This window comes from Gobio gobio, assembly GCF_949357685.1.
Source record: "Gobio gobio genome assembly, chromosome: 22".
NCBI classification, from domain to species: domain Eukaryota; kingdom Metazoa; phylum Chordata; class Actinopteri; order Cypriniformes; family Gobionidae; genus Gobio; species Gobio gobio.
This window is the reverse complement of record NC_137118.1, coordinates 41,768,730-41,792,533: the sequence shown is the minus strand read 5'-3', so window position 1 is coordinate 41,792,533 and position 23,804 is coordinate 41,768,730. Positions and strand designations below refer to the sequence as shown.

Below are 23,804 nucleotides of genomic sequence, written 5' to 3'. Positions count from 1 at the left end.
AGTCCCTAGCCATATCGGACTAGAAAATTCCGTCGGTCTTAGTACACAATGTAACTATACACATCACAACATGTAAATAGGAAAATGTTGGCGTTATTTTGTCACTTATTGAGCATGTAGGCTAGCTGGAGCCGTTTACCTCCAGTCTTTGTGCTAAGCTAGGCTAGCGGTGGGTGCGTCAGACAGTTATGGCACGCACTGAGAGGAGAATAGTATGTATGGACTTACCTAACTCTGGGGGATACGATGAATAAGTCCCAAAAAGTCGGCGTGTTCCTTTGAAGATTGTTTGGAGGAACACAAAGTAGTTCTTCTATGTGAAAAACTCCTTTGGAACCTTAATTTTTGAGAGTGTAAAGAACCTTTAATGCAACGGAAAAGCTCAATTCTTCATGGAACCAGACGCCAATAAAGAACCTTGATTTATAAGAGTGAAATCAAAAGTTGTATTGAATCCGTACATCATCATCAATATCGAGAATTGTGCGCATGATTTATCTATTGTAAAAGAGTCAAACTACTTCATAAGACTGACAGACTGACAATTGTTGTGTGGAAGAAAGTTGTCAGCTTAATGTTACATGAAAATATGCTTTGAAATGACAACAGGCAGTGTAAATAACAGGCGGATTTTAATTTATGGCTGAACTACTCCTTCAATTACAGAGGTTTCATAGCTAAAAGCTCAAAAACCAAGTGAAAAGAATCAGAGTCTGTATTAGTTTGTGTGTGTTAGTCAGTTTGAAGTGGCTGCATCACTGCATGCGGCCAGTGCAGGGGGGGGGGGTTAGACTTATGCTCAGCAGCTCCCTGTTGCCCTGGAAACAGGTGCTGAGATTCTTTTGCCTTTTTTCATCTTTCTCCTCGCTATCGATGTCAATGCCACCTCCCACAGGCTCCCCTCCCCCACGACCTGCTGCATCCCCCTCTCTCTCCTCCCTCCCTCTCCCCATCTACTGCAGTCATTTAACAATGTCACAGGCTAGAACAACCAACCCCCCTCGTTCCGCACACGCTCGCGAACCACATCGCCCACTGTATGAGGGTCAAACAGCACTCGGCTATTGATCCTTATGAGCGCTGTCAAATCGCGCGTTTTGGCCGCGCCGCATCAATCTGACCCCGGCTAATCTCACTGCTCGGCCGCCCAAGCGGATTGCGAGCTAGAATGCCACTCTGCCAGCTCTGCCCGTCTTTGTGCTCCTATTGGATGAGCAAAAAGGACAGACAAAGAGTAATCTGCCTGCTGAAAAAGACGCCCCCTCCCTCCCTCCCTCCCTCTCACACGCGGCGTGGTTGACAAATCCACAACCTGGTACCATCTTACGCAATGTTCTAATGTGCGTTTGGGATGCAGCTGTGTTTAAAACGAGATAATTAAACACTTATTTGTCTAGGTTCTATTTTCGCTCCAAAGAAAGCATCAAATTAAGCGTGACGCGCGCGCATCCAGATCGATTCCATTTTCTGGCCTTTTTAAGTCAACATTGTTGTTTAGCGGGGCGCGCGCTGCATTCCATTGCAGTGACTTCTCCCTGGCCTGAAGAGGAACATTCCTGGGAAGTGGCTGACCGACAATAACAGTCGGCAGCGAAAAGGGGGCAGGAGCGGGTTTGAAAAAAAAAAAAAAAAAGCTGTTCTTTCCACCCTTGTTCTCTGAAACACCAGAAACTCGTCTGCATCATCTGGAACAGCGCGTCTCAATGGCTCACAAACTCAAAAACAATGCGAAACGCAAGCAATACAATGCAACTAATAGTGTAAAATACATTTTAGGGCGTATCAACTTTTTGTTAGTTGTGTGTCCAATCAAACTATTTTATTTGTGCCACTTGGAAATATGGCTAATAGTAAAATAACATTTATTTAGGCTACATGTTTGTTCCAGTCAGTATACCCAGCCTCTCCTGTTAATTTTGAATATTATTGCGCCTAATATAGTTGGTTACACTTTATTTTAAGGTGTCGTTGTTACAGTGTAATTATATATTTATGTACTGAGTAATATTAATGAACTACATGTACTTACTGTAGGGTTAGGCCGGGATTAGGGTTTGGTTGAGGTTTGCATGTAATTATACACCATTTACTGTTATTACTATGGTAAGGACATGTAACATGTATGTAACAAGGACAGTAGGACACAGTAAAATAAAGTGTTACCAAATAAATATATTCATGCTGTCAAATTGATTAATCACGATTAATCGTATCTGACATAAGTTTGTGTGTGTATATATGTATATGTGTGTGTGTGTGTGTGTGTGTGTGTGTGTGCATGCAGTACATATAATATTATATACACATATATTATATAAACACAAACTTTAATCATTTATGTTAGATGCGATTAATCAATTTGACTGCACTAATATACAGACTACCATTCAAAAGTTTGAAGTCAATTAAGATTTGATGAAGTTTTGATGATGAATAGTGTTCAAAAGAACAGCGTTTATTGGAAATATAATCTTTTGTAACATTATACATGTCTTTACTGTCACTTTTGATCAATTTAATGCATCCTTGCTTAATAAAAGATCTTACTGACCCCAAACTTTTGAACCATCGTGTATATGTTTAATCCTAGTTACGATTTTGTAACGAAAAATACAGAATAAATCAAGAAAACAGACATTCTTTGAAAGACTAACAACACCTGTTGTTGAACCTCCTCTCACACTCTTTGTTGTTACAAGGCCAACAATCAAACTACAGTTGTCATATTAGAAATGTAAAGTCACCTAAGGGGCGGTGTTGTATAAAGCTGCTGGATCATATGCAGTCCCATAACTCAGACAGACATTAACAGCCGCATCAGCAGCAGAGGCAGCGATTGAAGAGGACATTCTGTCTGTCTCAATCATGCCACAGCCCTCCTAATTAGAGGAAAACTGAAGAAAGTGTGTCATCCAAGATATACGAGCTCTCAAAAAGAGATATCTGGGATTTATGCTTGTAAATTGATTATATTTTAGGTTTGCCAATGTTTACGATACATAATGTCTGCATTATAAAATAGATTTAGCTGTTGTCAGACTCGGCTTAGTGAGTCGATGTATTTATCTGTTGTTGAGCTTGAGGTTCTAGGGCCAGTGATGGTGGAAGTAGCAGGGATAATGAGATTGCAGCTCAGGACAGCAGGCCAATCATGTGATGGGTCAGACAGCAGAGGGTGCAGGAGAAAAAAACCCTCAGGAAAGGACCGACCATCTGACTCAAACAGGGAGAGCTTTTCACATTTAAAGGGAGCTGTTGTTCCTCTTGCCTGAGGTGAATCTCTGTCCATGGCGTCCTGCTGAGGGATTCAGGCACCAGTGAGCACAGGTTTGTCCAACAGACATTATGCAGACTTAACTGAGACACAATGAGCAGTGGTTAGAAGCTGCAGTTTTGTGCAAATCACCTTAAGAACAACCCTAGAGCAAACAAGATACAGCAGGTTTTTCATATTTTAAATTCACATTTAGTGAAAATCAAACACGACATTCTTATTAAGTGAGCTGAATGTCAATGTGAATAACCAAATGTAACAGCTAAGCTAAGTTTTTTAAGGGTTGAGGTTACAATAATTGGAGTGTGGTGCCATCTTGTGGTTAAAGTGAGGAATGCTAACTATATTCTCTCATGTAGGTGTGACAAATAGTCTCAGACTGATCACAAGAAATAAGCTATAAACACAACAACAATGGGCAAGCGCAAGGATTTGAGCGAGTTTGACAAGGGCCAAATTGTGATGGCTAGACGACTGGGTCAGAGCATCTCCAAAATCTGCAGCTCTTGTGAGGTGTTCCCAGTCTGCAGTGGTCAGTATCAAAAGTACTCCAAGGAAGGAACAGTGGTGAACCGGCGACAGGGTCATGAGCGGCCAAGGCTCATTGATGCACGTGGGGAACAAAGGCTGGCCTGTGTGGTCCGATCAAACAGACGAGCTACTGTAGCTCAAATTGCTCAAGAAGTTAATGCTGATTCTGATAGAAAGGTGTCAGAATACACAGTGCATCTCAGTTTGTTGCGTATGGGGCTGCATAGCCGCAGACCAGTCAGGGTGTCCATGCTGACCCCCATCTACTGCCGAAAACACCGGCAGTTACAGTCCTGATAAATGCGCCCTGCCACAAAGCAAAAATGGTTCAGGAATGGTTTGAGGAGCACAACGAGTTTGAGGTGTTGACTTGGCCTCCAAATTGCCCAGATCACAATCCAATCGAGCATCAGTGGGATGTGCTGAACAAACAAATCTGATCCATGGAGGCCCCACCTCGTAACTTACAGGACTTTAAGGATCTGCTGCTAACATCTTGGTGCCAGATACCACAGTAAACCTTCAGGGGTCTAGTGGAGTCCATGCCTCGATGGGTCAGGACTGGTTTGGCAGCATGTCACGGTGTGTTTGGGCTTTGTTTCATGTTCATGTTTTCTGTTTGAGTTTATCAGTCATGTTTCCTGGTTTTGTCATGTGTTCCTGTTTGTCATGTTTGCCCTTATGTGATCATGTCATGTGCTTCCCTAGTCTCTTGTGTCATTGGTTGATTTAGTCATGTGGGTTCTCAGTTCAGTTTTGTCATTGGTTTATTGTCTTGTTTTCAGGTGTGTCTTGTTTAGTCATTAGTCTTTATGTATTTAATGCCGCGCTCCAGGCAACCCGTAACCCATGTTTTTCCAACCTTCTACCAACGAAAGTGCACCCTGACTTCCCATCCGTGAACTCGTACTAGATCGATGTACTCCCAGTTACGAGCTCTGACGTCACATAACCCGCGAAACAACAATGGCAGCCCCTATAGATGCGGTGTTTATGAAAAATATACAAATAACATAAAATAAAAGGTATAACAGCTTCTCTTGCCTTATGCGCCGGATTTCTCCTCCGTTTCCCTCAAATAAGCAAGGAGTAAGCACCTTTGGCAATAGAAATGATTGTAAGGGAGCATAAGCCCCGTACGGTCCACCATGCTTAGCTACCACAATTCCTTGTGCTCAGGCAGTTTGGCGTGACTTTGCCTGGAACGCTACAAAGTCACGAGTCGTGGTTTGAAGTCGTGACTTACGGGCTCAAAAACCTGCCTGGAACGCAGCATAAGCCCTCATGTTTGCCATGTGTCCTGGGCGAGTATTGTTCCCTGTAACCCGCTGTTGGTGAGGGTCTGCCATGGTTTAAGTCAAGTCTGATCATGCTTCAAGTCATCGTTTGTGTTGTATCTGTTCACGTTCATAAATAAACTGGACTTGGGATCATCAAGGTTGCCTGCAGTAGCCTAACGTTACACAGCAAAATGGGGAACTACACAGTCATAATGTTATGCCTGATCGGTGTATGCTTCTGTATAAATCACAAGGCAGTGTTGTTTTTTAATAAAAACCCTTAATTTAATAACCGAAGTCCCAGGAAAGAAGTACGCTACCCATCCTATCGATCCACCAGTCCAGTTTGGTTGATGACTTTTTACTTAAGAATTGTATAAATCTTGAAAGAAAAAATTGAATTTCTTCTGGAACTAAAGCTAATAAAATGGTCCGTTCAGTGTCGCTTTACAAGCGCACATTAATATTTTTAAAGTATTTTCTATTTGATTTATTAACAGTCTAGATTAACTAAAACTATAGTGGTAAACATAAATATGAAGCAATATCTGATAATTTCTTTTTTCAACAGATAAACTGTACAAGTTGCTAAAGGACTACTGTGGACACTACGCTCGTGAATATCGTTCACCAAAAGACCTGTACAGATTCATCAGAGAGAAGATTGGGGTTAAAGACAGCTCACTGTAAATCTGTCTGACTACTGACTAGAAGTAGTTAGAAAGAGTTCAGCAGTATTAAATATGTAACGCTGAGTTCTGAAGGATCAGAATAATGAAGAATTTACCTTGGTAATTATTTATCTGGCAAGAGATGCAAGGAGGAGGGGATTGAATATAATAATAGGCAGACAAAATAAACCAGTTTGACAGTATGGGGATTCTTACAGTTGCTGTTAAGTTCACTTAACCCTTAATCGTCCCTTGGGGTCCAGCTGACCCCACTGGACTTTTCCTCCATTTTTTAAAAGTGTTCCCTTAATCTCAGGGCCATGAGACTCGGTGACTTTTCCTAAATAATCTAAACATGCACAAAAAATCTGGGCTTGATTTGGTTGTTCTAAAGGTGTGTAAAAAAAAAAGTACCGTTTAAGTCCCTCGGGGTCAGATTGACCCCACATTGAAAATGAATGGGAAAGTGTAAAAAATACATTTTTTTCACTTTTTTTGTCAATTTTTTTTTACTAAATCCAGTATAAATCTGAAAATTTCCACATTTATATCAAGGTCTGGTCCTAGAGCATAAACACAAAGTAGAACGAACTTTCTGTCTCATTCACACACGCACACACACACACACACACACACACACACACACACACACACACACACACACACACACACACACACACACACACACACACACACACACACACACACACACACACACACACACACACACACACACACACACACACACACACACACACACACACACACACACACACACACACACACACACACACACACACACACACACACACACACACACACACACACACACACACACACACACACACACACACACAAACACACACATGTGTGTGACTGCAACAGAGAGCATTTTTATAGAAACTGGCAAATAAAATCAACAAAACTGCCATAAATCTGAAAGATTTTCATACATAAATGAAGTGCTAATACTAGAGCACAAATGCAATATGGAACAAGCATGTTCACTCACACGCACACAAACACAAACACAGGTGTCTGGAGCATTTTTTTGGATTTTGGCAATGAATGGGAAAATGTAAAAAATGCTTTTTTTTTCACTTTGTTTGTAAAAAAAAATCAACTAAATCCAGTATAAATCTGAAAATGTCTACATTTATATCAAGATCTGGTCCTAGAGCATAAACACAAAGTGGAACGAACTTTCTGTCTCACACACACACACACACACACACACACACACACACACACACACACACACACACACACACACACACACACACACACACACACACACACACACACACACACACACACACACACACACACACACACACACACACACACACACACACACACACACACACACACACGTGTGTGACTGCAACAGAGAGCATTTTTATAGAAACTGCCAAATAAAATCAACAAAACTGGCATAAATTTGAAAAAATTCCATACATAAATGAAGGACAAATACTAGAGCACAAATGCAACATGGAACAATCATGAGAAAGAGAGGGAAAAGGGCAAATAAAATAAAGATGAAAGGCAGCTTAACTTTTGCATGACTTCCCTTTGGACCTCTATTGAATAATGTGGTCATTGCACTCTCTATCTTTAACTATAATTCCTAAAGTTTTTCCACAAACCTACAGATGGCGGTATTCTATCCCTAACACATATGTCCAAAAACTATTTATATTTATTTAAGATCATCATTCAAGTGATTTTTTCATTAAAAAATAATTTTTAATGAGCCATTTTAATTTATGACATAGTTAAGTATTTGTGCAGTAAATAGGTAAAAAACTACAAAATACCCACAAAAACACAGCATAAATGTATAGTTGAGAAGTAAATAAAAAAAATTATATATAGTTTTCCATGTAAAAAAATTATATTTCCTTATGCAATCGCTCTGTAAAAGTTTGGGGTCTATCTGACCCCAAGGGACTCAAACGTAAACCCTACTTGAGGGGCGATTAAGGGTTAAAGAAATCTTACAAGTATACTTGCAGTATAAAACTACTAAATGAAATGATAGTCCACTGCAGGCAAGTTGATAGAACCCAAGTGCAGCTTTATTTACATCCAAACATAGGCAAACATCAACCAAACAAAGACTTGGCTTGGTTAACTTCAATTCAATTCAATTCAAATTTATTTGTATAGCGCTTTTCACGATACATATCGTTTCAAAGCAGCTTCACAGAAAATGCATCTACATTACAATTTAAATAGATTTGTACATGTTATGCATTTCAGAAATGCACATATACAAAGCACACAGATTAGCTAACTGTCTATTATTAATCATTATAGTAACTAATTAACTTGGCTTGGTTAACTTGGAATTACCAACAATGGTTACAAGGACAGGGAACAAACACACAATATTAGACAAAGACTCATGGCAAATATGAAGGCTTAAATACACAGAGACTGATGACTAACAAGGAACACCTGTGAACCTGTGACAAAACTGAACTGAGAACCCACATGACTAAATCAACCAATGACACAAGAGACTAGAGAAGCACATGACACGATCACATGACAACAGGAAACATGACATTGAACATAACAATATAAGCACATGAAACAAAACCAAAACAGTAGACATTACACATTCCCCCCTCTAAGGGCGGCTCCTGACACCCAACAAAACACCACACAACAAACAAAAGTCTAGAAGGGCGGTCTTGGGGAGGGATGGCAGGCTAGGCCCGTGCAGGGGGACAGGACATGGACCCTGGCAATGTAGAGACAGGCCGTGGAGCATGGGCAGACCTGGGCCGAGGAGCATGGGTGGACCTGGGCCGTGGAGCATGGGCAGACCTGGGCCGAGGAGCATGGGCAGACCTGGGCCGAGGAGCATGGGCAGACCTGGGCCGTGGAGCATGGGCAGACCTGGGCCGTGGAGCATGGGTGGACCTGGGCCGTGGAGCATGGGCAGACCTGGGCCGAGGAGCATGGGTGGACCTGGTAGTTCAGGAAGCCATGGTGGTGCAGGCAGTTCAGGAAGCCATGGTGGTGCAGGAAGTTCAGGAAGCCATGGTGGTGCAGGAAGTTCAAGGGACCAGAGAGGCATGGCCTCTGTGGCCTTAGCCAGTGTAGCAATAATGCTCTGATTCAATCAGTCATCTGGCAGGATGGCCAAAGTCTGAACTCCTCACAGCCCTTGTGACTTTTCTAATCAAATCATACTTAAAGGGGTCATAGAATGACATTTTTGTACAAGTTAATATGATTCTTTAGTGTCTAAATGAAAAGTTTGTAATACTTTAATTAAAAATTCTCATTAGTATTGTAAGAAAACACTCATTTTACCTGGTCAAAACCAGCTCAGTTTTCAGCAAGTCATTTCAGTGTATGTGACTTTAAAGGTCCCATTCCGCATGATCCCATTGTTCAAACTTTAGTTAGTGTGTAATGTTGCTGTTAGAGCATAAATAATACCTGTAAAATTATAAAGCTCAAAGTTCAATGCCAAGCGAGATATTTTATTTAACAGAAGTTCCCTTTCAAAGCCTACAGCGAACGGCTGGCTTGGACTACATCCTGGTACTTCCTTCTTTAATTACGTCAGTAGAGCAGTAGAACAGACTTACCTCCGCCCACAAAGAAACGCGAAAAAGGGGGCGCGGTCTTGTTGCTGTCCCACGTGGAGAAACGGACGTGTCGCGTGGAGAAAAGGAACTGTTGCGTTGAGTGTGTTTATCGCCATGTCGTCGAGACGCTGTTATTTTCATCCAGGAGTCAAATCACCTTTGTTTGGCTTTCCCAGGGACGCTGTAGAGATTATTGAACGCATACATCTCTCCGTTAAGAGGCGTGACCTTTCCAACATGCGCTAAGCTGCTGTCGAATCACAACACAGGAACTGCTGGCACGTGCGCTAAGCTGCGGTCGAATTACAACACGGTAAGCGCTGGCACAATCAGAACTCGTTACGTATTTCTGAAGGAGGGACTTCATAGAAAGAGGAAATCACCAGCCGTTTTTAGGACAGTGAAAACAGCGGTACACAGATAAGTACATTGTGTGAAAAATACTGTGTTTTTTTACACGCGAAACATGAACACATGTTATATTGCACACTGTAAACACAATCAAAGCTTCAAAAAAACACGAAGAACGGGACCTTTAAATGATAATGAGCTTTGCTCACCCCGCCCCCTCTGCTCTGTGGGGCGTTCGGGACACAACACCACAACACACGTGGAGTGTTGCCTTGACAACATTTGAGGGTATATTTTCGAGAAATAATGGCAACGGGAGTCTCTGAAGACACATCTGAGCAACCTTATCATTTTGAACCGGAGTCGGACCAGGAACAGATGACGAACCCATCGAAGTTCGAACAGGACATTTCTGAATGGTTGGTTAACGTCATGTCACTTTGATCTATCTTTGTACTGGCAGAGTAGCGTAGTTGCTATGTGTTTACTGATGTGTTAGTTCATTGACAGATTGATGTTGTTATAAGATTTTTTTTTTTTACATTACTTCTTAATCAGTAACAGACACCGTTATAAACCATGTACAAAAGTAAGCTTAGTGTAGTGTTACCACGTTAACTTTATCACCCGAGTACACAGTTTGTAATAACAAACATAACGCGTTGTTCATTATAAACGTGGGATTATGAATTATATTGAGAACGTCATACACAGAAAGCATGCCGTAATGTAACTTACCCTGTAAACTTTAGCCTCATTCATCGTGAAGCATGCAAGCGATTTGCAAAGATTAATATAAACGTTGATAAAACGTTACACTCACATCTTCCTGAGGTGCAGCAGGAACACAATCCTTTTTTCAAGAGCAGCTTATTAGCAAAACCTGCTTTATACTGACGCTCGTTTATAAAGCAGTCTGCTGAGAAATGATTCGCGCAAACATTGACGTTGATCGGGGGGAATATTCCCTTCTAAAACAAAACTCAGCAGCCACTGGGTCTTCAGCGGTTCGGATTTAGGAACATCAAAATGACTGCTGTGTTCGTTATTACACCCAACAACACAACACCACAATCGCTTAGACGCCATTCTGCTCCAGAGTATCAACAATGGCGGACTGATGACAGCTCGCTCAGGGCGGGTCTGTGTTGAAACACTGCTGTCAATCAACAATCGTAGGAGGGGCGTACACCGTGTAACGTCACACAGTCAGACGGCTCGATTTGAGACAGGGGAAAATATATAAGGAGATTAAAAAAAAACTCTGGATGTATTTTTATCATTATAGGATGGTTGTGTACAGGCACTGCCAACACACATTTCCGTATAATCAACTTGTAAAAGTGCATGTACCATTCTATGACCCCTTTAAACAAAGGGCCTGTGTGTTGATGTAATTATCTACGCTGATAAGATCCGAGGCGTCATCGTGTCACCGCAAGAGATTGGAGCGTTGAACTCTTTGGGCATCGGCCATCCCTTCTATAAGAACAGGAACGACCATCAACTCTTTGCATTTCGCCACCACAAGAGGAGAAACCCTTGGCATTTCGCCATGGAGGGGAAGACCACCCCTGGTCTTCGCAACCCTGAGAGAAGGCATCCCCCGCCACGGAGAGAAAGACCGACAGCTTCCCCTAACGACTTTTCCTAAGCTTCAGAGAAATTCTCCCGGAACCCGAAGATCCGTACCAAACTTCCCGACGATTCGAACTCAGACACTTACACACTAGAAGCCGTAATGCAAGTATTTTATTTCACAATCAAGCTGCGTGTAAAAGGTTCTCTGAATTATTCCTGTTCACGGGACGGTTAATTAACGGTCTCTGAAAGGGCTGTGAAGTTCTCTCTCTCTCTCCCTCGTTAATTCTCTTTCCATCATTCTTTTTCCCTTTATATTATTCGTTAAGTTTCATTTTGCCTTGTTTGTACCATATTGTTTGTTTTCTCCTACATATATATGCATATTTCCCCCGTGTGAATCGTAGCTTTGTAAACTGTAGTTGTTTTTTAAAACCCAATAATTGCATTGAAGTGAATCCGTATTGTTTTGCTCACAAATATCGAAGTCAATGAGACGTAATATTTTAGCTACCCATTTAAGCTTGATTTTCTTGTTTTACTACTTCAGTAATACAAATTGTACAAACATAAGAAATATTATTTGTCCTGATAAAGCAGATTAGTGTTTCTTAAAGTTTTTAAGATTGATAATTGATGAAGAAAGGTTACTTTTACATGATTAAAGGTTCCGTTATAAGTTAATATTGTCTGTACCACAAGCAAATCATATTCATAGACTCATGAATATTTACACCATTTGAATGAATTATTCCCCGAAACTCATTGTTGTTACACCAGGTACCTACTGGCCCCCCTCCCCCAAAAAATGTCTTGGGCAGACCTGAGCCATGGAGCATGGATGGACCTGGTAGTTCAGGAAGCCATGGATGGACCTGGTAGTTCAGGAAGCCATGGTGGTGCAGGAAGTTCAGGAAGCCATGGTGGTGCAGGCAGTTCAGGAAGCCATGGAGGCGCAGGAAGTTCAAGGCACCATGACGGTGCAGGAAATTCAGGAAGCCATGGTGGTGCAGGATGTTCAGGGGACCATGGCGGTGCAGGAAGTTCAAAGGACCAGAGAGGCATGGCCTCCGTGGCCTAAGCCAGATACCTACTGGCTCCCCTCCCACAAAAATGTATTGGGCGTAGCTATGGAGTCAAGGCCTGGAGCCATCTCTGGACTCTGGTCAGGGCCCGGAGCCATCTCTGGACTCTGGTCAGGGCCCGGAGCCCTCTCTGGACTCTGGTCAGGGCCCGGAGCCCTCTCTGGACTCTGGTCAGGGGCCGGAGCCATCTCTGGACTCTGGTCAGGGCCCGGAGCCCTCTCTGGACTCTGGTCAGGGCCCGGAGCCCTCTCTGGACTCTGGTCAGGGCCCGGAGCCCTCTCTGGACTCTGGTCAGGGCCCGGGGCCATCTCTGGACTCTGGTCAGGGCCCGGAGCCCTCTCTGGACTCTGTGAACACACACAGTGCTGAGACACTAAACATTCCCACACCCACACAAGGGACTGTGACCATCACTCGCTCTGGCAGAGTGAGCAAAGCCCCAGATAAACTGGACTTGTGATTATGGACTTTGGGTTTTTGTGTGTGTGTGTGTGTGTGTGTGTGTGTGTGTGTGGGGGGGGGGGGGGGGGGGGGGGGTGGAGTATATTCCATCAAGGGAATGGTTTGTGTGGACTTGAAAAAAAAAAAAGTAAAGGAGGATGACGGTTGATTAAGTGCTGATTTGTTGTTCAGGAAAAAATGCACTGAGTTGTTGTAGAACTAAGTTGAGTAGGAAGGGTTGTTTTTTCATTAGCCACCATGGAGGTAGGAAGTTAACAAGACAGTTGTGTTTTACAATACGAAATGTTAAGATAGAGACATGTTTATTGCTTATAGTAATAGTTAATGTTAATTAAGAAGGGCAACATCCTTGAGGGGGGAAATGTAATGACAGGTAGTAACCTAGAGGGGTCGTTGTTCTAGTCTAGGGCGGGGAAGCCAGAGAAGAAGAGATAGACCGGATGTTTTGGTTATGTTGTGCATGCGGTGAAGCTAATAAACCGAACACAGAAAGAACTCACGAGTCGGTGTCTTTAAAGTATTAACAGATGCCTGTAAAGGATATATACAGACATTACACCGAGAGCTCTCAGGCCCCTCCATAGACTGCAATTTAATTAACACTTTAATGGTCCAGAAAGGTAGTAAAGACATTGTTAAAATAGTCCATGGGACTCCAGTGGTTCAACCTTAATTTAATGAAGCGAAGAGAATAATTTTTGTGTGCAAAAACAAACAAAAAGAATGACTTTATTCAACAATTTCGTTCTGGCCTGTGCCAGTCTCTTACTGTTTACGTTGCAGCTCCTGTGCATGCGCCGTGGTGCTCACGTGAACAGCATCGGCTGCCGTAGATCTTGAGACAGCACTGCACTGTTTACAACGGAAACAGCGTCTGACACAGGCTAGACCAGGGGTGTCCAATCCTGATCCTGGAGGGCCACTGTCCTAGTTTAGCTCCAACCCCAATTAAACACACCTGAACCAGTTAATCAAGGTCTTAGGATGCTAGAAACGTATAGGCAGGTGTGTTGAGGCAAGTTGGAGCTAAACTCTGCAGGGCAGTGGCCCTCCAAGACCGAGTTCGGACACCCCTGGGCTAGACCGAAATTGTTGAATAAAGTCGTTATTTTTGGAACGACATGAGGGCGAACGACATTTTTGGGTGAACTATCCCTTTAAGTGTGAGCACGAGTGCCTTAGCAAGCGCCGCCCACCAGTGCGTGTCATCCATAGACAGTTGTCATCTGATGGTTAATGAGGACGAACGACAACAGTCATGTGAAGAAAGGTGAGCCATTACTAAAACGGCTCTTTTATGAAGCAGTTTAGACTAGGAAACACTATAAAAAATGAGCAAATATTAGTATAATGAATAAATGGTTGTGGTGTTTCTGCATCTCGACACCGCTCGCGTCCTGCAGTTCTCAGGAAGTGCCGCTGAACACCACCAGCTCAACGGTTCATCCCATTCACTTTCGTTCTGTTGCCACAGGTAATCTCAAGCATCACATACACTGAACGTCAACAACACGGACTATTACCGCCGAACAAGTGAGTGGATGTAATTTACCATTTTCTGCACGTTCTGTGTCACTGTATAATTTGTAAAACTTCTCGAAAGTTACGTTTTCTGGTCCCTATAACAACAGCGCAATTGACTGTAACTACACGCAGTTGACAAAAATCGAAAGTGAAAGAGCTCACACATTAAATCACTATATACTGTGTATGACTAAATATTGATTAAAGGAAAGAAACGAAATGTCAACTAGGACATTTCAGCATATTCCCTATCGGAGTTAAGTGAGTTTGATTTACACTAATACTAGTTACTAGTACTACTACGTCCTTATTTTATACGTTATTCCTGTCTCGTACGTCCTCTGAATATATATATATATAATATATATATAATATATATAAGTTATTCTAACGTTTTTTTTTTTTTTTTTTAAACCATACGTAATATAATGTATTTTTAACCTCCTAAGACCCCGGGAAAATGTTTTTTATTTGATTTAATTTAGTATATGTATGTCATTGCATTGTTTGGAGCATAAGAAACAAATGAAACATTTTTTTTATATAAAAAAAATATATATATATTCTTTTCATATGTTATACTATGTCCTCTTTAGTGGACACCAGGACTCAGTTGTTTAAAAAATATGACATGTATAGGCAAAAACAATGGGATTTTTATTCATTCAATCAATTTTTAGGTTTCAGGATTTTTTTTTGAACCAAACTTTGTTTAAAGATGATTCTCAACTATGTTATGATAAAACGAAATGAATTGATATACCATTTAGCTTTATGCAATATGTGGGTAAAATGGCCATACATGGATTTTCCCATTCAATGCATGTATCTATACACTGTCTCTAATTTGCACATGAATGTGTTCTTGGAGCAACATGTAATGAAAAAGTGTAATAATGGGAGTAATATTTGGCAACATTTTCATAATAATATATAATATTTTATAGGAATATTATTGATATGTAATGTCTTCTAAAATGCCTGATAAACAAATCCTGGTGTCCTCTATAGTGGACATTTATGAAATCAATGACCTGTTTTATAACAGAAAGTCATATTTTGATTCGAAACCCCATAACATTTTCCAGAGATGTTGATTTTTAACAAACAATTTGAAAATTAGTCAGATTTAAATGATAATTACAAAATATTATCATATTTCCATAAGAGTGCTAAAGTTGATAATTAAGTCAAACCAAGGAGTTGTTGTTGTTCTGGTGAAACCTCAAACAAATGGTATCTCTGAAAAGACCCGAATGTGCTCTTTACAGGATATCCAGACTTAAAACTGTGACATGTATTCACTCAAATATAATGTCCTCGTACGTGGACAGTGGCACCCAGGAGGTTAAAGCTTTAAAAAATAAAAAAGTGTCTTCTAATGTTTTTGGTTTCTTTTGTTCTTAGATGTCAGGCAACAACAGCGATCAAGTGAGGGGATGCTTATGTCATTCAAATCCATCAGGAGGAGAATCCAAAAACCAGCGCTCACGGACTGATCCTACAGGCAAAGAGACCACAGGCCAGACCACATCTAGGGAGAATGGAGGTGAAGGGGGAAGTGAGAAAGTGACCAAATCTGTTGAGAATGATGGTGAGCATAGAGACAAAAATGTCCAAGACCCACCGTCATATAGTGCATATGAAAACAGCAGGGCCACAAACCAGCCCTCTCAAAGTGATCCTATGGACTCTTCAGATGCTTTTAGCTCAGGAACAAGACCAAAGCCTGCGATAGACCTGGAACCATCATATCCCATCGAGAACCTCAAGACAATGGAAAACTTCAGCACAGAGCTCAACCAGCCAATTCACAAGAACAGACATACAATACTGATAGACGTAAGAATCATTCAACTTCACGCTCAGCTCTTATATTCTAATATTTCCCTATAAAGTGTGCTATGAATATTAATTCAGTCATAATTCATGTTACTGGCTTGTTTGAGCAGATGCCATCTTTCCAAAGTGGTGTAATTGTCCCTTATGAAGGAGGGAAACACGTTTGGGATGCCAACCATGTGAAGTTACCACATGTGTATGTAAGTATGACCAATGCTTTTTAATCTATCTAAAGATCATCATTTCTATATCAAGAGCTTGTAGGGTATTCATTATTAATTCATATTAATATTCAGTAATGATTATTCCCCATAGCAACAGCCTGCATCCCACCAGAAGTCCCGTGCATCCCCCTCTCGCTGGGACGTCACTCGTCAAGCGTTGAACAGACTCAAAGGCAGTTTCTCTATTGGGGATATTGAGGTACTGCAACATTAAACAATGACTTTTACACTAGCTGAGGTGTGTTTATCATAACTGTTCTCTGTCTTTTGTGTATTTATAGACCGCAATAATGTCTTACAATTCCAGCAACAAGGACAAATGGACATTTGATGCACTTTATCATTACGGACGGGTTAGTGAATCGTACTCCATATCAGAGGAAAGGTCAATTTTAGTGTGAAAATACAAATTGATGACAGATTTGTGCAATTGCTCTACAGAACGTACACGAAATAGACAGTAAACTCAATGTGATCCCAAAGATGGTCAAACTGGCTCTTGATTTACCTGATCTCATTAAACGGGTATGTTACTGCTTCCTTCTTTCCACAGACACGTGTGTTAATTAAGAATCCTGAAGTACTAGTATAACTTTAAATGTTGAAAGTAACGTTACTAAAACCTGGTACACGCTGGATGATTTCGTCGTTTAAGACAAAGTCGGTCAATTTATTTTATAATGGGGAAAAATCAGAAGTTCTGTAAAAAAAAAATATTGATATGATATCATTGAAACAAATATATTATGTATTAATTTTAACTTTTGTATTGCTTAACAAGATTTTTTTTTAAATGCATGTGTCTCTCTCTGTTTCTAGCCCATTCCTCTACTGCGACAGCAACAGAGCCAGGCCATAACAATGTCTCAGCAGCAGATTTCCTGTCTGTTGGCAAACGCCTTCTTCTGCACCTTCCCTCACAGGAACGACACTAGTCCTGGCTCAGAATATGCCAACTTCCCGACTATTAACTTCAGCAGGTGATACACTGATCACATTCGACTGACACCACTGTATTATTGTAACGGACTGCTCCAAGGCTTGAACGGTTGAGGATCCAAATGCAGCTTTATTGAATGGTAATCCACAATCGTAGTCCAAACAGGCAAACAAGGCAGGAGAGACAGGCAAAAGGGTAATCCACAGAACAGGCAAGTAATCCAAGGGACAAGGGACAGAAATGCAGTATACACTTAACAAGACTTTGCAACAAATGACTGAGATAACCAGGCGTATATAGGGTGAGGTAAACAGGGTAGAGACACAGGTGGATGTAATCAGGGATGATGAGTCCGGGCAGAGAGTTACACCGCACACGGTGGCAGCGCAGGAACAGTGTTGCCTGTAGTGCTTTCACACTGGCAGTGTTTGTCTTGCGCAGTTGAACCGCGGCTTGTGTATTGCAAATACAGACGAATATCGTCCATTGTGTCACCTTTCCCGTTGTTCTCGTGCTTTGATTTATGATGGGCAGCATGTATCTGCTGCGAATGCGACCGTGTTCCCCTCTGTCGAAAACACATATGCATATAACTCTATCTATCTATGTACATAGGTAGTTTACATGATAAAAGTAACCTTAAAGTTAAGATAAGCTTCTAGTTTTAATCATTTAAACGGGCATTTGAAGTTTGGGCAAAAACTTCTGGCAGTGTTGTGTTTTTCGTGTATTTTATTTATTTTTTTCACAGCGCTGGATGTCATATGGTGATTGTGAAACACGCGGAACACTTCACTACATGATTTCATTGTGAAATTTGTTATTTTTTTTATGTTAATCAGGTAAATTTTGATCAGAACTATGCACTGTGGCTTTAATTCAGCGTGAGCAGCACAGCAGAAATAGACTTGGCGCCGAAACGATTAAGGCACCTCTGCGTGGTGTGAATGCTCCAATCTGTTGACATGGGCGCCTAAGAAAATGCACGCTGCTTACGCCCTGTTAACGCCTGCCGTGTGAAACCGGCCTTATGGGAAATGTAGTCCTTGAAGGAGTGACAGTCCGGGGTGGAGTGCCCTCTGGTGGTCATCACGGGCACTCACACTGGTGAATCGTGACAATAATACTGGTATTGTATCAATTATTATTATTTTTATTTTTTTGCTGTAGCCTATTTGGTAGCCGGAATGATCCAACAAAAACAGCCCTAATGGCAGAAAAACTGAAAGCCATTTTCCATTACTTCAACACAGTGACAAGTGAAAGTTCAGGTACTGAGAACACACTCAACACACGACTACTGTTCAAAAGATTGGGGTCAGTCCAGTTTTTGAAAGAAGTCTCTTCTGCTCACCAAGGCTGAATTTATTCAATCAAAATAACTTTTGACCAGTTTAATTTGTCCTTGCTGAATAGAGGGTATGCATTGACGTCACTTTCCCGCCAGAACACGCTCCCTCTTACTGTCTTACTGAGTGGCAAAAGAGTTACTGGATGTAATAGGGGAAACTGCGAAAACGCAAGTAAAACAAACAATTATCAGTTTAAACTAAAGGTTGGACTCGATATAAGTGTTCCTTACAACTTACCAAAGATCCAGTGATCCATGGATATTGACATGCAGCCAGGAATCGTGTTTCCTGACATTGTGCTGATTTCGACACCGCGAAATACATACATTTTTATATAAATACATTATACACAACCAGTCATAAGTTTGAAAACGGTGCTATTTTGATTGTTTTTGAAAGAAATCTCTTCTGCTCACCAAGGCTGCATTTATGTTATTAAAAATACAAAAAAAGCTGTATTATTGTGAAATATTATCAAAATGTAACTTCTATTTGAATATATTTTAAAATGTAATTTATTCTTGTGATCAAAGCTGAATTAAGACTCCAGTCTTCAGTGTCGAATGATCCTTCAGAAATCATTCTAATATGCAGATTTGATGCTCAAGAAACATTTATGATTATTATCAATGTTGAAAGCATTTGTGTAAAACAATTTTTGAAGGGTTCTTTGATGAATAGAAAGAACAGTAAAAAAGAACAGTATTTATCTGGAATAGAAAGCTAGGGGGGGGGGGGGTATAAATGATGTTGCAAAAGCTTTATATTTCAGATAAATGCTGTTCTTTTGAACTTTCTATTCATTAAATAATCCTGAAAAATCATGTGACTCTAAAGACTGGAGTAATGATGCTGAAAATTCAGCTTTGATCACAGGAATAAATTACATTTGAAAATATATTCAAATAGAAAAAAAGTTACAATATTTCATAATAACACTGTTTTTGGATCAAATAAATGCAGCCTTGGTGAGCAGAAGAGACTTCTTTCAAAAACAATCAAAAAATTAGTTTCCAAACATTTGACTGGTAGTGTAAGTAATGTCTAAATCCACATGAGGACTTTATCAATGTTCTATATATTGTCATATCGTCCAGCCCTAAAACATGTATAGATTTTTTGTCAGTGTTTATTTAAAAACATCCAATTATGCAGAATATAAGATGGTAAATATTTAATTGAGGAGTTGCCAATAAAATATTTAACAATACAATATATACAGTATGATTTTACCCCAAAACTCAACATATTGACTCAAAATGATAACTGCAAATCCACAATTCACTGCCTGGAGTCCAGTTGTTTCTGTGAATTGCAGTGATCCATTTGCTTCTCTTTTCTGTAGCTTTTGGCCTTCTTTAAAAATATACCTCAGATTTTTTGTCAAATCTCTTTGTAGTCAATCTCAAAGCTCTTTCCTGTTTTAGATGTGTTTTTCGCAGCATTCATGCTGAATACCAATGCTGCCACTTAGTGTTTTTGCTACTCAGTGGGCGTAACAGCAGTCACACAGACCGGCGCTGACGTCACACGCATACCCTCTTATAAATGTTTATTTAAAAAAACAAAAAAAAACATACTGAACCCAAAGGTTTGAACTCATGCACATATTTATAATGCAAGCAAGGAATTAATTTTGGATTTGTCTCACAAATGTCCTTTAACTCCTTCAGCATCAAAATCAGATGGACTGGTTACTTTTGAAAGGATTTGCATTCCGTCATCAGAAATCCCCAACTGGAATAAGTAAGTTGCACTAGTTTACACGGTTAATAGTCGAAAGGGAGTTGATACACATCTCTTACTGATTGTGTTGGACTCAGTGTGAAGGAAACCCTGAAGAACCTTCACATCTCCTCAGAAGGATCCATTGAGGAAGAGGGCAAAGGGATGCTACAGGTCAGTTTCATTTAAACATCACAGTTTTGTACCTGTTCTTCAGATAAGTTTCACCTCCATCATGTTGTCTGGAACAGGTGGACTTTGCCAGCAAATATATCGGTGGTGGAGTGCTGAAGTCAGGACTGGTTCAGGAGGAGATCCTCTTCCTCATGAGTCCAGAGCTTATCGTGGCCAGACTCTTCACAGAGAAACTGGCTGATAACGAGTGTCTAAAGATCACAGGTACAGCTGGGGGAATGAACAAAGACAGTGTTATCTTAAAAACAAACAGCTTTCTGTCAGGTATAGGGGATAGTTAGTTTAAAAATGTATACCTTGAATGTGAAGCAAGTCTCCTTGGATAAAAGCATCTGCCAAATGTTCCACAGTCACAGAAATATCAGTACATTTCATGCCTGCATTCACTATAGAACGTACATACAAACTTATTTACTTAAATACAGTAACGTCTTTGCTGACACTGCTGAAAATAGCATCTTAAATTTGATGAACATATTAAGAAACATTGAGAGTGAGATGAGTAAAACATTCATCATGTCACATTTTCTTCCTCATAATCTCATCTCTAATGTCTCATCAGGGCCTCAGATGTACAACACCACTTCTGGCTATAGCAAAACCTTCTCTTGGAAGGGTCCATACAGTGATGACACAAAGCGGTAGGTACCTGTGACAAATGCACAAAGTGTTGAATTTTTCAAAAACATTGGTTTTACAGCTATGATTAAATAAATTGTGGCACATTTATTCACAGGGACAACTGGAAAAGACGTTATCGGCAGATTGTTGCCATTGATGCTCTGGACTTCAAGAGCCCGAAGGAGCAGTACACTAAAGAGAATATAACACGAGAACTCAACAAGGTACTAGCTTTGACATGCTAAAATATTGGCGTTTGCTATGATAAGAATATGTTATCATAAAAAGGTTATTCAGGCTTATACTGTGTGACTCTCAAAGGCATATGTGGGATTCCACGGACACCCGAGAACAGCCATCGCAACGGGCAACTGGGGCTGTGGAGCCTTCAAAGGGGATCCTAAACTCAAAGGTAAATAAAGACAAAACACACACTCCACTAATCTGGAGAAACTGCGAACACTATAGATTGATTATGATAAATGCAAAGAACAGAATGTGTTTGTCTTTAAAAGCTCTCATCCAGTTGATGGCTGCTGCGAAGGCTCAACGAGACATGGCTTACTTCACCTTTGGCAATACACATCTTGCAAACGAAGTACAAAGAATGCATGAAATACTGGTCAAACACAGAGTGACCGTGGGTATGTACAATCACTACATTTGAAACAAACAGGAGGAGGTAGATTAATATGCTTGTATTAATAGAGTAGGATTACACAAATAAAAATCCAGTTCTTTTTCTTTTTTAAAGAAATAGATCTTATTAGACATACTATGAGCTATGAGGTTGATGATATACATAACCATTCAAAATGAATTGATACTTTTAATAAGCAAAGACTCAAGAGTCCAAGGACACTTAATAAATAATCATTTTTAAATATATCAAAAACATTTATTTGATATGCTGCCTTGGTGAGCATGAGACCTTTTAAAAAAAAATCTTACTGACCGTTACTTATTCTTCTTTCAACAGATAAACTGTACAAGTTGCTAAAGGACTACTGTGGACACTACACTCGTGAATATCGTTCACCGAAAGACCTGTACAGATTCATCAGAGAGAAGATCGGGGTTAAGGACAGCTCACTGTAAATCTGTCTGACTACTATGAGATTCATACCAGCTCACTTCAGAGAAAAGTAGTCAAAACAGTTCAGCAGTATTAAATATGTTAAGCTGCAATTATTGTATCAGATTTCTGAAGGATCAAAATAATGAAGAAACAATACTAAGAAAAAAAAAACTGCTGTATGTAATGTATTTCTTTTTGATACACAGGTGTCATTAGTCAAATGGTTTACCTTAATTAAAATGCTTTATAGTCCTTCAGGATGTATATTAATTTTAGTATAATCTGATAAAGTGCACATTTCAGGTCTTCATTAATGCAAAATAAACACATCAAATGTATAGTATTCTTGCAACTGTTATTAGTACAAACAAGCAGACAAATGGAAACTGAGATGCTTTTATTGAATGAAGTCTCAATGATAATCTGGAATAAACATAAACCTAAGAAAATAAATAAATCCTTTTATTTTAAGTCCCGTAGAGTCTTTCTGCTTGCTGCATAACATCATCTTATTGTTTTTTAAATTACAAGGACAAATGATTGTTTCACCTTTGTCCTTGAAGTTGTGACCCATTGAAGTTCATGATAATTTGGCACATTTAGAGGGCGAATGGGAGGGATGAAGATGAGGAAGAGGATGAAGTATATATGTTGTCTTTACATTTCCTTCTATATTTTAAAACTGCTAAACGCAGACAAGCTCACTATTTCCTTTCGCAATAATTTAAAACGGCATAGGGTTCCATGCATGTCCTTTAATGTCCTCATGCTATCATGACTTTTCAATATGTCCCATTTCTGAGAGACATCTATGCCAACTCTGTGCAAGCATTTCTTGCACTTCTCTCTGTGACTTTTGTGTGTGTTCAAAAGTAAATATTATTCATATTATGAGGGGGAAAAGCTTGAGCGGTTCAAGCTGTGTCATTTTAAGGCTCTATTAAAACCATCAACATGCCTCAGAGATACATGCATGCAAATTGTTACCATATAGTTGCTAAAAGCTTGCATCCTTCAAAGAAAATCTGCATAGATAGATCTGTCATACCTACAGTGTAAAGCAAACCTGTGCTTTGGTGAGGAGATACCTAGCTGCCAGTTTGCCCTTTTAACGCTATCAGCGGGACGTGAGCTTCCTGAAAATCAAGGGACGGAGGGATGGAAATTAAGTGAATGGATGGGGTGAGGTGAGGTGGTTAAGACTGGCCCTGGAAGGCATCCAGGTTGAAGGCCGTGTCCAAGAACCGCTCCAGCTCCACGAGATGTGCCTTCTTGTTCCCTGTGGCAGGGGCAGCTGCAGGTTCTCGGCCAGCATACCTGAGAAGAAAGCAACACAAGTGGGTACAACTACAGGTAACTTCAGGATAGCACAAAAAAATATTCCCGTCACTTTGATTCTGGATTAAAATATGAACATGTTCTTGATAGATTTTCAAATGAATCAAAGTACACTAGTT

General features: G+C 40.4%; 2 protein-coding genes across 10 annotated transcripts in view; one reads left to right on the top strand and one right to left on the bottom strand.

Moving 5' to 3' along the window:
• Positions 1–13,265: 13,265 nt before the first annotated feature.
• pargl (poly (ADP-ribose) glycohydrolase, like) lies at positions 13,266–22,823 on the top strand. 6 transcript variants are annotated; one of them, XM_079805050.1, is made up of 18 exons: positions 13,266–14,116; positions 14,321–14,379; positions 15,778–15,964; positions 16,070–16,212; positions 16,323–16,412; positions 16,528–16,635; positions 16,718–16,789; positions 16,878–16,961; positions 17,256–17,416; positions 18,547–18,647; positions 20,402–20,474; positions 20,552–20,627; positions 20,705–20,852; positions 21,211–21,289; positions 21,385–21,493; positions 21,591–21,681; positions 21,785–21,913; positions 22,249–22,823. In XM_079805050.1, exons 3-18 carry the CDS (start codon positions 15,778–15,780, stop codon positions 22,365–22,367), a joined length of 1,770 nt encoding a protein of 589 aa, XP_079661176.1. In that variant the 5' UTR covers positions 13,266–14,116; positions 14,321–14,379; the 3' UTR covers positions 22,368–22,823. The 6 variants fall into 6 exon arrangements, with proteins under 6 accessions (XP_079661176.1, XP_079661173.1, XP_079661174.1 ...); XM_079805049.1 differs by having other exon boundaries at positions 14,058–14,116; positions 14,250–14,379; XM_079805047.1 differs by having other exon boundaries at positions 13,648–14,116; positions 15,778–16,212.
• ogdhb (oxoglutarate dehydrogenase b) overlaps positions 22,728–23,804 on the bottom strand; it is a 29,272-nt gene continuing 28,195 nt past the window's right edge. For all 4 annotated transcript variants that reach the window (XM_079804997.1, XM_079804998.1, XM_079804995.1 and 1 more), the window contains one exon: positions 22,728–23,664. In XM_079804997.1, the coding sequence (XP_079661123.1) occupies positions 23,544–23,664 (121 nt within the window). In that variant the 3' untranslated portion in view covers positions 22,728–23,543. The remainder of the gene's footprint in view (positions 23,665–23,804) is intronic.